This window comes from Lasioglossum baleicum, chromosome 9 (assembly GCF_051020765.1).
Source record: "Lasioglossum baleicum chromosome 9, iyLasBale1, whole genome shotgun sequence".
In the NCBI taxonomy this organism is placed as follows: Eukaryota; Metazoa; Arthropoda; class Insecta; order Hymenoptera; family Halictidae; genus Lasioglossum; species Lasioglossum baleicum.
In genome coordinates this window covers 4,530,990-4,544,925 of record NC_134937.1, presented here as the reverse complement: position 1 = coordinate 4,544,925, position 13,936 = coordinate 4,530,990, and the positions used below count along the sequence as shown (strand labels likewise).

The 13,936-nt window shown below is 36.4% G+C and overlaps 1 protein-coding gene across 19 annotated transcripts in view; it reads left to right on the top strand.

The window, feature by feature from the left end:
• Sls (sallimus) overlaps positions 1-13,936 on the top strand; it is a 335,820-nt gene that overhangs the window by 124,993 nt on the left and 196,891 nt on the right. For 18 of the 19 annotated variants that reach the window (XM_076431149.1, XM_076431143.1, XM_076431152.1 and 15 more), the window contains 5 exons: positions 396-914; positions 2,884-2,981; positions 4,173-4,353; positions 4,984-5,061; positions 12,636-12,828. In XM_076431149.1, the coding sequence (XP_076287264.1) occupies positions 396-914; positions 2,884-2,981; positions 4,173-4,353; positions 4,984-5,061; positions 12,636-12,828 (1,069 nt within the window). The remainder of the gene's footprint in view (positions 1-395; positions 915-2,883; positions 2,982-4,172; positions 4,354-4,983; positions 5,062-12,635; positions 12,829-13,936) is intronic. The other variant, XM_076431138.1, reaches the window with a different exon arrangement.

Below are 13,936 nucleotides of genomic sequence, written 5' to 3'. Positions count from 1 at the left end.
GCTCACTCTTCAGAATTGCAATATATTCCAAATCTTTTACTCGTGCTGATCATATTCAAAGATTCTGCAAAGGAAAACAATCTAACAAATAATTAATTAAGAGGTCGCAGACTCTATATGCAAGCTTCATGTCCCTTTATTCAAGAATATCAATCTCGAAACACATACACATTTGACTATAACACGATTCATGAAACATCGAAGCTACATATATTACTGAAAATATATTGATTAAGAGTCGGTCGAAGTAGCATCGGGTTTCACAGCAACGAGAGTAATAAAATATGAAGAGAATAGTAAATTCAACGGTAAAAACGTATGAAATGGAAGTTAACGTCACCGAATGCTAGTCGATGTCGGACATAATAAACATCTGCGCGCAATGACAACCGCAGGGACGAAGCAAATCGACCCGGACACCGGGCTGATATACTTCAAGTACGACTTCGGGTACGAGTTCGGCATCGTGTTGCCTGGCGAGGGCAAGAAAACGGTGAGCAGCACAAACAGAACGATACAAGGCCAGAGACGCGGCAGCGACATCGAGGTGCCGATCGTCCACGAGTTCACCACGAGAAAGGAGAACGGCTTCGCGAAGAGGACCGGTACAACGACCTCCTCGAACCGATCCGGGAAACCGACGAGCAAGTTCGGCACCTCGAAGACCGTGAAATGGGAGCCGACATCGGAGAGCGAGTTCTCGGAAGCGGAGGACATCAGAAACGCGAGGAAAAGGCACACGACCGATGGAGGGACCACGATGACGGCACCTAGCCTTGTTATACCCTGCTCACCATCGCCGTCCAGATGGGATCACACGACGCCTAGTCCGCTTTCCTTGAGTCCAAGCTTACCGAGCCTTTCCCCCCGATACAGTAGTGCCACTGGACCACCCAGCAACGTCGACTCCGCAGGTACTCACCTGCTTCTGCGACCGTTCGCACCGATTTGAACGTTACTTCTTCTGTTTTCGTTGGCTTACGTCCGAGGTCGACTAGAAGCGCTCATTTCGGCCGATTTTCGAGGGCTTCGCCCCTTTTTTCATCCGAAATGAGCACTTCTTGCCGACCTCTGGTTTACGTCTCTAGCCACTTATCTCGCTTTGGGTAACTCTGTCTACTAAAAGTTATGATTGGGAGCTGAAAATAAGACATTTCGAGGCAGTGCACAGTGGGCTGTATGCCCGACTTCAGCGGCCACAGCTAGTTCAAAATTCGCTCAATATTAAAACTGCTGTAACTTTGTTAAAATGTATCCAAATTTGGTGAAAAACAACCATTTTAAAGCTTGAGATTTCTACTTTTTGTACTGTATACGGTTTTTGCTGAAACGGATGTTTTGAGTGCAAAATTTGTCCATAAAGAGGAGCGTATTAGATTATAAAGTTTGTAGCTATTTTTTCAATCAAGTACTGCGGATTATAATCAATATTTTAACGTTATTCGCCTATTTTACGTACACTATCGAAAAGTGTAATCATTTACAATTAAAATATCTTTTCTACAGTGTCTATAGCAATTTATTATGCTCTATATTCTTATTTGTTCTTTCAACAACTAAAATACATACAGTGAACTACGAAAATATTTGAACGCACTTTAAAACACACAGTATAACCTTTTTATGATCGGAACAAACGACCTGACTTTTTTGAGCAATTAGAAGAATTGATTTACCAAATGACATGCAAAAAAGATTTTGAAGAAAATTGCAATTGTTAAGAATTACATGAGAAAGTAAAAGAGGCACCATTTATAACTTTCGTATTAGAGCCCGTAATAAAAATTTTAAATATGTGTTTTGTAGATGTATGTTAGTTATATGGTACACATGCTAAAAATTTCATCGAAATCGGTTGACGCATGAAAAAACGACACGCATCGAAAGATGTAAGAATCTGTGGATTTTTAAGCAGAAACTGTCCAAAAGTCGCGAAAAATATGATTTTCACCACATTTAAGTAGCTCTTGGGTATGTTAATCGATTTCGATGAAACTTTCAGGATGTTTATAATTAACATAGATCTTACAAAACGTATATTTTAAATTTTCATTAAGGGCCCAAATAAAAAAGTTTCAAAAAATGCTCTTTCCATTTTTGCATGCAATCTTGTAAATTGTAATTTTTGGAAAATCTATTTTGCACATCATTTAGTAAACCAATGCTTCTAATTGCTTACAAGACATCAGGTCGTTTGGTACAATTATAAAAAAGTTATATTGTTTTAAAGTGCGTTCAAATACTTTCGTGGCTCACTGTATGTGACAACGTGGCACCGGTAATTGATGGAGCTTACTTGCCGTACATTTACAAAGTAATTATTCGTTAACACTTCACATATTTTATTGAGACAGGAAAAACGCCTTTAATTTTTACAAATGAGGCGCTCAATACATCTGTTCAATTTCGATAACTCGTTAAGTTTATTGCACAAATGACTTTTATTTGCATTAATAGAACGAAGAATCGAGTTTGGAAATATTTTGAACTCGACTTGCTTTATTGTAATTACCCTAAAGAAGAGTGTTAATCCTTTGCTTCTTACGCCTTTGAATTTTATGATGCATTTGCACCCTCTATTTTGATTTGCTGTGATCAGATAAATAATGCTTTTCATCGAGTTCTCTCTCCAGCAACCTTGTTCTCTCGCATTTCGATTTTCTGTTCTTCCATTTTGATTCCACAGGGATATTACACATCTTTCTCTCCTGAATTTGTCACTACCACTGTTTGCGCCACGGTTACTGACTTCTGTTCTGATTAATACGTTAAAAATTTGCAATGTCTTATCATGAGAAACAAACATTTCTATTCTGCCAAGTGTAATACAAACGTACGCAAATGTTTAAAGAGGCTCGAGTTAAATCGAGATGATTATTCTAGGATCACCGTGGCCGACGACTAATGGAGTGACCTCGAGCAAAGAAGTGATTCAACCTTATCTCGAAATACTACCGAAGAAGGCTCCCCTTTTCATCACGGTAATGTATCTTCACGTTGTAATTTCAAGTACACCAACTTCTGTTCTTACAGGATAGATACCATATAAGTATTCGTATGCCCTTTAAAACAGAATAACTTTTTTATAATTGAGCCGTTCACAGGCCAAATCGATTAACTCCACTTTTTGAAATATTTTAAATTTAAGCGACAAAGCACTTGGTTCAGTCATAACTTTTTCTATCTATATAATAGAAATCAAATGCTGTTCGTTGGTCACATCACGGGAGAACGGCTGGACCGATTTGGCTAATTTTTTTTTTTAAATGTTCGTTGTAGTCCGAATCAGGTTTTTAGATTTTAAAAAAATTGGAAAAGTATCACGGAAAAATGGAAAATTCGGGAAAAACTAAAAGTGCTTTTAGAATCATATTTCAATACAACAAAAAAACCAACGTCGTAGCTTTTAATCAATATTTCAATAGAACGTCGCAGCTTTTAATCAATAGTTTAATAGAAATTTACATTATCGACGTCTGTTTGCATTATCGACATTATAAACATTCGCCAGTGAGTTACTAACCCTCTCGCTAGCTCGCAAAGCGAGCGAGCAACAACTCCCCTCTAGTTTATAATAAATTTCCCAAATAATACAGATTAACACCATTAAACGACTAAATTTCTTTTTGGTGTCGCCGAATAATAAATAATTTATTTCAGAAGCCATTTTGATGTAATTCTAATGTAATTTACTCTAATGTAAATCGTTGCAATAATGAAATTCGCGTTAAAAAATTTTGTTGTTTAATGGTGTTAATCTGTATTATTTGTGAAATTTATTATAAGTAAAAAAATTATGACTGAACCAAGTGCTTTGGCACGTAAATTTAAAATATTTCAAAAAGTGGAGTTAATCGATTTGGCCTGTAAGCGGCTCATATATGTATATCTTGCGGAAATTGAATTATTGGAATTAGAGGTTTATTAGCGGTTAATGAACTTTTTCTGCAATAAAAAATATAATTTGAAGACTGACTTTGTGATATTAATAACGATTACACCAACGCTATTCTATCTTATTCATTCTACATGTCTTAACAAAGCCGTGGACGCCATTTTTCAAATAATCTCAGGAACCTCTCATTTCGGGATGTTGAAGGAATTTTGAGACTACCCGTATACAATCGTCAATTGCTATTCTAATTGATAATTTTTGTAAATTTTAACTACAGCCACTGAGAGACATCGCCGTTGTGAGCGGACAAACAGCAAGATTTGAGTGCATCGTTCAAGCTGAACCACAGCCTAATATCCTTTGGTCCAAGGACGGTAGAATCGTCGAGAATTCTTCGAGCTATGAAATCCACTATAGAAACGGCGTTTGTCGTCTGACTATAGTGCGAGCCTATCCAGGTATGTAGATATAATCGATTAAAAATAAATTGTCTGATAAATAGACAAACAAAGATGATACAAGAGTCTATTAAATTGTATAAGTTTTATCATGTAGAAATGTTATGAAGGCAATGTTTTAAAGTGGCGAAACTGGGATCATTACAGAAATAATGTTAAATAACTACACTGTGCAGCGTAACTATAGCACCATTATCATTTTCAAGAGTTTTGAACATTTTTATAATGATTTCCAAGTGTTAATAGCATCACGAGAAAAATAGTATTTATTTAAAACAAACTTTATCAATGAAACATATTTTGAATGGTGCGCATCTGTAGCATCGACACAGTTACAACCTAATAGCAACATTAAACTCTTTAGACGGCCATTAGAAAATCATTCAACTTTAAAAACGTATGATTTTTGAACCGGTGAAGTCCTAACGTTCAAACTTGGATTTTCAGCATTTTATCGTGAAAATCTCTAGGATTACATAAAAAAAAGAGTCGAAAATTTTTGGTTTCGTAAGGTGAAGTTTAACCTGGAACTGTACAGACCGTTCCAATAGATTTTGCAATGCAGTCGGCAATATATCCGCAATAAAAATGTTGTTATTATCACAACTAACCCCTAATTAATTGTTTCAGAGGACGCTGGCATTTACGCGTGCACCGCAACGAACAGCTTAGGTTCGACAGTGACTTCGGCGACGTTGCAGGTGCCAGGTAACAGACGATCAGTATACGCGCCTCTTTAATAATGGTCGAGAAGGGATTTAAAAACAAAAGCAAACCAAAACGCAATCTAATACGAAGGTGGTGGAACATTGGGCCTCTAACTTCGATCGGCTGTAATCACGATTCACATACTCACTGGTTTCATTGGTCCATTACAATGAAAAGCAAAATGATCGCGTCGAACATCTAATCGATACCATCTACGAAATCTTGGCGCAAATCAAAATCATCGAACCAACGAATATCGAACTAGTCCAAGAGACAACGAAAGCGTTTAGATTCGAATATCATAAACGAACGGGTGTTCAATTTCGGCTTAACGGGAAACAGCCTATTAGTTTGTTTTTTTTCGAAGCGGAATCTGTCTGCTCAGAATCGCGCGACTTTTCGCTGCATTTTGGAAACGATTTTGCGACAGGGGCGAGGAGAACTAGTCATTCGTAACCGAATAGTGAGAAGTCGAAGAAACCGAATGAACGAAAACGGAACTTGCTGGTGGAACGTGTTTTATTTAATCTGATCGGCCCGTAGTGAGCTTTCCTCGAATGCATTTTTCTGTCGTTGTTGCCGTGGAACGATTTGGAAACGCTTTTCAGTAGGTCGTTTTTTTTTCTCTTTCTATGCTCCCTGCGACTTGATTCTTTTCTCTTCGGTCTTTCCTCCCTTCGTCTCTCTGCCTCCTTCTTTCTCGGGTATCCCCCTTTCTACTCTCTTGTTCGGCACGCAGTGTACGCATTCATAAATATCCTTGAGTTCTCCTTGAGTTTTCTTTCTTTTTTTTTTCGCCCGTCCCGTCATAGCATAGAATTGCGATAATTTGTCTATTTTATCGAGGGAACCTCGTAGACAACCGAGAGATTCGGCGCGAACCAAATGTCGACCATGAACGACTGTAAACGAGACTAAACACGGCGGCGATGCTGTCGTAGCTCAAACTTATTAATCGCTTTTCGTTCACGCGTAAAATGGTCGGCAGGAAAATGACGTTACCGTGATTCTGTTCGAAACAATGCTAGTCAAACTCTGTCAGGCTTCGCGCGAGAGCAAGAGAATTATTTATTTATAAGCGAGAATCGAATAAAATGTTTGCAAGAGGAGCGTTTCGTTCGCGAGAGTAGAGATATCTTTGTACTGATATCGGCACGTTTGATTGGTTTAATTTTCGGCTATAAAGATCGAGATGGAAGAACATCGAACACACATCGGAGATTTGTTATCCATATTGTCATTCGTCGAAGTAACGAATTATTATTGAAATATATACTGTGTAAATAAACGTGTGCTTCCTCTGCAATACAAAAAATCATGGGTACTATGGTGTGACGAATTATTTTCTGCGCCCTTCGATCCCGTCCCCAGTCTCTCTTTTCTATTCTGTTGGCTGATTGTTCTCTGCTGATAGTACGATTTTCAATTGCTGGAGCAAAGCAACGCTGGTTATGGTGCAGAATGGTAGGTTTTTTGCTGTTTTAGCGGGTATATGCATGGTAGATAGTCTAACAAGAGTCGCCAAACTTGTGTCCCCACTCTACTCTTTCCCTTCCACGATGCTATTCCCCCACGCTTACGCCGCAGCCCGGTCACGTGACGCGTATATATACTCGGAGTACGCCAATCTATCGATATCAAGCATAAAAAATTGGACATTCCATTTAAAACAACAAAGGGGACCTCTATATCTTCTGCTCCTTGCAAGAATATTATTTACACCATATTATATAGTTTCCTAAACCTCACAACTTCTGTACGGAACATTTTCTCGTATTGTTTGAAATTACCAAGATATTCAAGTGGACAGAGTTCGTGGGACACACTGAATATATAACATATATATTATATTATAGGTATATATATACAATATATATATATATGAAATCTGTATTTGTTTTTCCTCACAACTTACTGTATTTTAAAAATAGAATAGTAAGAAAAATAATAAAGATATATACATAATAATAATAAGAATATATATATACATATTCTTATTATTTTTCTTACTATTCTTTTTTTAAAAGAAAGTAAGTTGTGAGGAAAGACAAATACAGATATCATATTATCAACGTCTACATTCAAATTTAACATTTTCCAAATAATAATTGACAAAATAAGTTAGCCATATTTAAAATAATAAGAGAATAAAGTAAAAATGAACGAGTAATAAAATGAAATATATATTACAGTTGCAGTTTTCATAAATATTTATACAGAGTGAGATACGGCGGGTTAGGCGGATTAGGTTCGTGATACAGTAAAGTCGCGATTTGTTTCCCATCGCTGGTTCCGAGCGCAGGGAGAGAAATCATGTAGGAACACTAATTTTTTACGACTGCGTCGACCGCGCCGAAAGTACAAAGAATGCCGAACGTAGACAAGGACAGCATCTAAACACGGATCACGCTGTCCTAAACCACTAAATACAGTTGAAATTATATCGTGTATAGTGTCATTTAAATAAGAAAAATGCCACAAATAAGTTGCTGACAGCCCCATAAAAAGATAATGAAAAATAAAGAAGTTTTCTAATTGGATTAGAAGTGTTTTACACCGATATACCAGACCCGAGATCAGATTACGCGTCATGTTTACACTGCTCGGCTACCGAGGCAGCTCGAGCTTTGTGGCCCCTGGCGGCGCGGCGTTGCCCCTCAGTGAAATTGGTACGTAAGGGAGAGTGATCGTGGAGACCTTCAGGGATAAAAACCGCGACTTTACTGTACTGCGGCTTCTCAACGGACTATAGCACTTCGCCCACATCCGTCATCTGGTAGATGAAGTAATCTCGGAACACGGCATGTTATCCGAAGCCGGGTCAATAAGTATACACTGCTTAAACAAAGAAAGAAGCACCCGGTCATATTTGATAAAATCAAAATAAGAACACAGTAAGTTTTGGAAAAGGATTCCGCTGTTTAATTGAATAGTTCTGAGAACTATGTGTTATTGCGGATTATCTAATAGTTTAAATGCAATAAATCAATCATTGTACAATACAATTTCTACATACAGATATTGTTGGTTATTACATCTTATAATTATACTGGGTGCTTCTTTCTTTTTGCACAGTAGTATACATATATGGTCTAAGGTCGTGCAAGTGTGACAATGTCACGTGACTACTCCGGTACCAGCAGAAAGAGGGGTAACTTATTCCCCTCGATTCGAAAATCCTCCCCTCATCTGGCGACTCTGATTGTGAGTCTAACACTATATGATACTATTAACCTGGCGTTTCATTAATTGCCCTGAAGTGCTTTCTGTTTTTTTTCGAAGAAATACTTGTTGATTACCTGATACTAAAAAGAGGTTATGGATATTGATAATTTACAACAGTCATTATTAGACTGCGAATATTAATGTAAAATAAAAATTGTCAAAGAAATTAAATACAAATGTGTTCATTCTCTTAATCATTTTTACGTGTCGAAAATAATACAAGAACATTCTGAAGTTCATGTAACGATATTCACTTTTATATTTCTTAAAACCTGCATTCTAGTTATTATTGCTGCATGAACGACTTTTGGCGAAGCTTCCGAAAACGTCCACGCTCCGAATTGAATAAAATTTTTAGAATAGGTTCCTTTTTGACTAAACTAATGATTCTCAGAAGGATTTTTGACGACTCGAAAAAAAGTGTGGCCCATTTTAATGTTACTCTCTATCTTACCAACAAAGTCGCAGGCTTAACCCTTTAACCCTGGAACTGTACTGTTGGGTCTCAGAAACCCAGAACGTCATTAATTATAAAGTAACATGCGCATGAGTGGCTTGTTATTTCTCACTTTCATGAATTATAACTCGTTATAAAATAACAAACCATGATTGAATTTTTTTCTACGCATTCTATTGGAATTAGTTATTCTCCCAAAAACATTAAATACTCACATTTACTTTCATTTTGTTCTAAAAAAGAACTTTGGGTTTCTGAGACCCGAGTGTGAAGTACACGTCTCAAAAAATAAGTGTGATGTTCCAGGGTTAAAAAGTATGTTATATGTCCGGTACGTGGAAAACCTCCCCTACTATTACAAGAGAAACTAATGACTAGACTGCGGATTTGATGCATTTCTAACGAAAATGAATAAGTAAAATACAAAACTGTGAACGTATTAGAAGAGTTAAAGCATTTTCGATTTAATAAAATTATTGAAAGGTGAAACACATTTTTGTTTTATTCCTGCTTCTTATAATTGACATGAAAAACTTTTATTTCACACATAGATCCGTAGTCTAATTATCACTGCGGGTATTTCTAAGCATTCGCTTCATGATGCAACGGAATACGAAATTTGTCAGAAGACCCGTTTGTTATATTTCGCGAATTCGAATGAAACGAGGGATAGAGTGTCGCGAATAAACGTCGCGAGACGTTCAACGCTGCAATAATATATCGAAAGCATTGTTCCGCCTTGCTCTTGTTGTGTGATTAGTCATAAGTATTTCAGGCACTCACTTATTTCGGGAGGGAAAAAGAAATATGTGGAGCACAACATCGCTACCAACATTCGAGGTTACAAACACATTTACGTCTCTCGGTGTGCAGGTCCCGTGGGGCTGTTAATTGAGCTTCAGAATTAATCATCCGCATTATATATGTATATTTGGAGATGCGAAATTTAATACCGGTGCTATTCGTGAATGATGCAACGATGAGTCAGTTCTTTTACGCCTTATATTTGATTGAGTATGAGACGGTAAAGATCAGTCATCTATAATGTAATTATATAAAGTTATATATGTGTATATAAAGTCGTTAAGTATTTACAGTATTAAAAGTTGTGGGCGTAATGAAATCATTTCAAATGATAAAATATTGTTATTCGTTAGTAAAACGAAGTATAACTTTTTTCATGGAAAAAATTCTGCTAATATAAAATACATTCAGCTAATATTTTTACATTATTAATAATAATATTATTGCTGCCATGCTTAACATAACGATAAACATTCAAAATCATAATTTCATCCCAATATATTTTATTGAGCATCATTATTAACATTTTTCATATTCATATTACAATTTTCTCATAAAACAATTCTAGACTGATAAGAATTAAGGACTAACTTATTCATACAACTTACATTGTTCTTCATATCTAATATTGTTATTCATACAACTTACATTGTTCTTCATATCTAATATTGAAATCTCTAATTTCCGCTCAAGAAATTCCTATCCTTCGAAACTAGAAAATTTGAAAAGCTTAGTAATTACAAAAATGGCGAACAAATAAATGACAAGCTGTGTCTCTTCATTTATCCAATGACTAGACTGTGGATCTTTCAGCAAAATAAAATTATTGTACATCAATTTGCAATCTATAGGAGCTAAGTAAAATACAAAAACATATATTAAATATATAACATCGACATTGTTAAACTGCTTTAAATTTCACCTACTCATTTCATTCACATTATTGATTGTCTAAAGATTGTATTGCTTTGTTCAATGCATCACTTGCATAATGATGGAAGGGCAAACAATACAAGTAAATAAACACTATAATCTGGAATAAATTGTTGCCCGAATTTCTCAAGAAACACATACAGACTTTTTGACTGATCCCGTAGATCAATTGCAAAATTGATTAAGAAGAAAAGAAGAAAATGTCCGCTTAAATATATCAAAATGAAAATTATGAAATTTTATGAAGGAGAACGTGAGCAAGAATGCTTCGATTCGTTAGATCATTATTAATAAGAATAATTTGGTTCTATGTAATTTTATACGACACGTTAAACGGTTCACGGTGAGTCCAATGAACGTACTCGTAAACGGGGATTAATATTTTTGGAAGGATCAAATACTCGAATGTTCCCATGCTCGATGAACGGCTCTCGGATGATGCGGTATGAAAATAGACGGTAAGGTAATCCCGGAATGCGATGGAAAATATGAGTCGGCGATCCAAGAATAAACGAGAGAAAAACAAGCGGCCACGATTGTTAAAGATCTCTTTACGATTGCTCTTAGTTTTTTTTCAGAAAAAACGCGTCATACTCCTTCGGATTATCGAATCCCAGTTTCGCCTTGAATCCTCGCACTGCTTACGTTGCTCATACAGTCCATGACTCTGTTCTAATATTACAACTAGATTTTATTCACTTGCGACAAAAATGCAATATGCTAGAGAATAAAAAAAAATGACAAATTTGAATTTTGCAATTTCTGTTTCATTCGTTCCAAGACTGCAAAACAAACCCTCGTTTTACCCACATGAATATTTATTTCTAGATTTCGTTCTTGTATTATAGAATGGAAAAATTGGGTTTATGTATAACTTCTTAATCTCGTTTGCGGATTTATGAATAAAAAAGTTTGTTTTATACTGCCTAAGCTGCTGTGGGTCCTTCTTACCCACGGTATGTAATCTGATAAGCATCAGAATCATCATAAGGTTGAATAATTTATTTCAATTTAGTGAAATTTTTCCTGGTTGCTATTTATCAGCTGGTTTAATATGAGGAATTGTTACACGTGAAAAGGAAAACTGGTTTTTAGGATTTATTTAATGATGCTGCTATGTAAATCTGATGAACATCAGAATCATCATAAGGTTGAATAATTTATTTTTAATTATTGAAATTGTGTTTCTATAATACGTGAAAAGAAAACCTTAGTGTTACAAACTTTTAAACGATTATGCCTCTTAAATTCATTTTACCATAGGCATAAGGCTCGTTAGCCTCTTCTGCTCCTTCTTCCGCAGTTTGAGTCAATACTTGCGTGACCGCTCCCGTTACGAATGGTATTTAATGGTTTTACACAGAATCCACCAGGACGTATGTATGTAACAAGAAGCGATTGCGAATCTTCGGGAGGTCTGGCATGCGAGAGTCGCCGAAAATAGTCGCGAATCGACTAAATTTTACGATGATGCCCGTTGATTAAACCGGAGATGTCAGCCATTGCTTTCGTTTGCGCATCAGATGGTCTTTGATACAAAAGTCGGTTGAATGAACCTCACGAATGCACTCGCAATGGACTAGAGAAACTACTTTTCATTTTTCGTTTGTAAACTGTCTCTAAGGTAAAGTCGTTTGGCACGTTTCCTATTAGAAGGACGTTGACACTCGATGAAGCTTAAAAAATCTTTTCGGTTTTTCCATGAAGCTAGGTTTAATTTCAATTGATTCCTTTTTAGCGAACCTTGATACTTGAACAGTTTGAATGAGAACGTTAACACTTTCATCGCCATGGCACAACAATACAATGACCGAATACAACGCTATTTTTTCGTGCTAATTGCAAGATACTGACAATAATTTTACTGAGTTAAAAATACAATAGGTTTTTTATTCCTTGAATATCATCACTTTTTTGCATTTGAGTTGTTTATTTTTGTTGTTTATTTGTTTTTTTTTGTTTTTTTTTTATTTATTTCATTATAGATGAAAGAAATATTACATTCAAGTTCAATTTCATTATAAATTTTACGATAAATACATAAAAGTCTGCCTTCTAATTAGTTGTTTTGTGAGCCAATTAATATTTTAGAAATTTCTGGATAATTGAATTAAAATATTGACAGATTCTCACACCAGGTTAATATTAATTTTAGGAGTACCTTCGCCATTTTACGGTACCTACCGCGACCAAAATGTTGGCGAAAGGACGATCGAGAGTCCCCCAAAATACGTGGCACTGAGGGACCTCTTTCTACCACAGGAGAACGACATCAAGCACCTGACTACCATAAATCCTCAGCAACAGTATGATTCGACTATGGAAATTAGCATGTCCTCGGATCGCAGGTAATTAACTCACTCAAAACGAGCGTTTCATACGACTCGACGAATACTGAATCGCGGATCTATTTATTAGGTTGGCGATAACGAGATAGTGTTGAATTTAAGATCAAGTTTCTTGATTTCAAGACTCGTTTCTAGGATTGCAAGGGTGCGGGATGCGCCTTCTATTTTCTCGATAATGCAAAGATGGGGGTTCTCAGTCAAAAGCGCTAGATAAAAGATCAATCTAGGCAGCAATCGCCCTCAAAAGTCATATTTTTACGTTTATGAGGCGTATTTTTCATAAAGCTGCAACAGCTACACGCTGCCGAATAATGAAAATTACGCCTCCTAAACGTAAGAATAGGACTTTCGAGGGGGATTGCTGCCTAGGTTAACCTTTGAAAGAAAACCCCCATCTTTGCATTATCGAAAAGTGAGAATGCGCATCCCGCACCCTTGCAATCGCAACCTTGAAAACGAGAGTCTACCCCCTTAAGATGGTTAAGTTGAGTGAAATAACCTGTATAACAGCATTCACCTATCAAATTACTCCACAAAGTCCACACAATTCAATGGGAAGAATAAAAGTAAGAGGATCATGTTATATTTGTCAGGGGGTACATCATTTCACCGTGACTCCCCTCATCTGGCTACACTGGTCGCGTTGCCGGCACAGTTTAAAGGCCCGCGTGTTCTCACAATGTAATGCCAATTAAAAATGCTTTATTTTTAATTACATATTTTTTATGGGACTTTTCACCAACTTATTTCTGGAATTTTTTTTATTAAAATAAGACCAAACACGATATAATTTCAGCTGTACTTAGTGGTTTAATCGACGATGAAAGTTTCAGTCGCAAGGAAGGACAGCGTATGGGAAAGAAAAAGACGAGGACAGTCGCCGTCGCCGGCACAGTTCAAAGGCCCGCGTGTTCGCTGTCCTTCCTTGCGCCCGAAACTTTCATCGTCGATTAAACCACTAAATACAATTTAAATTATATCGTGTTTGGTCTTATTTTAATCAGAAAAATGCCAGAAATAAGTTAGTGAAAGTCCCATGAAAAGTTTTCATGCATCTCTTTTCGGAGACACGTTTAAAATACAAAACTCAACTTGATAGTTACAAGAC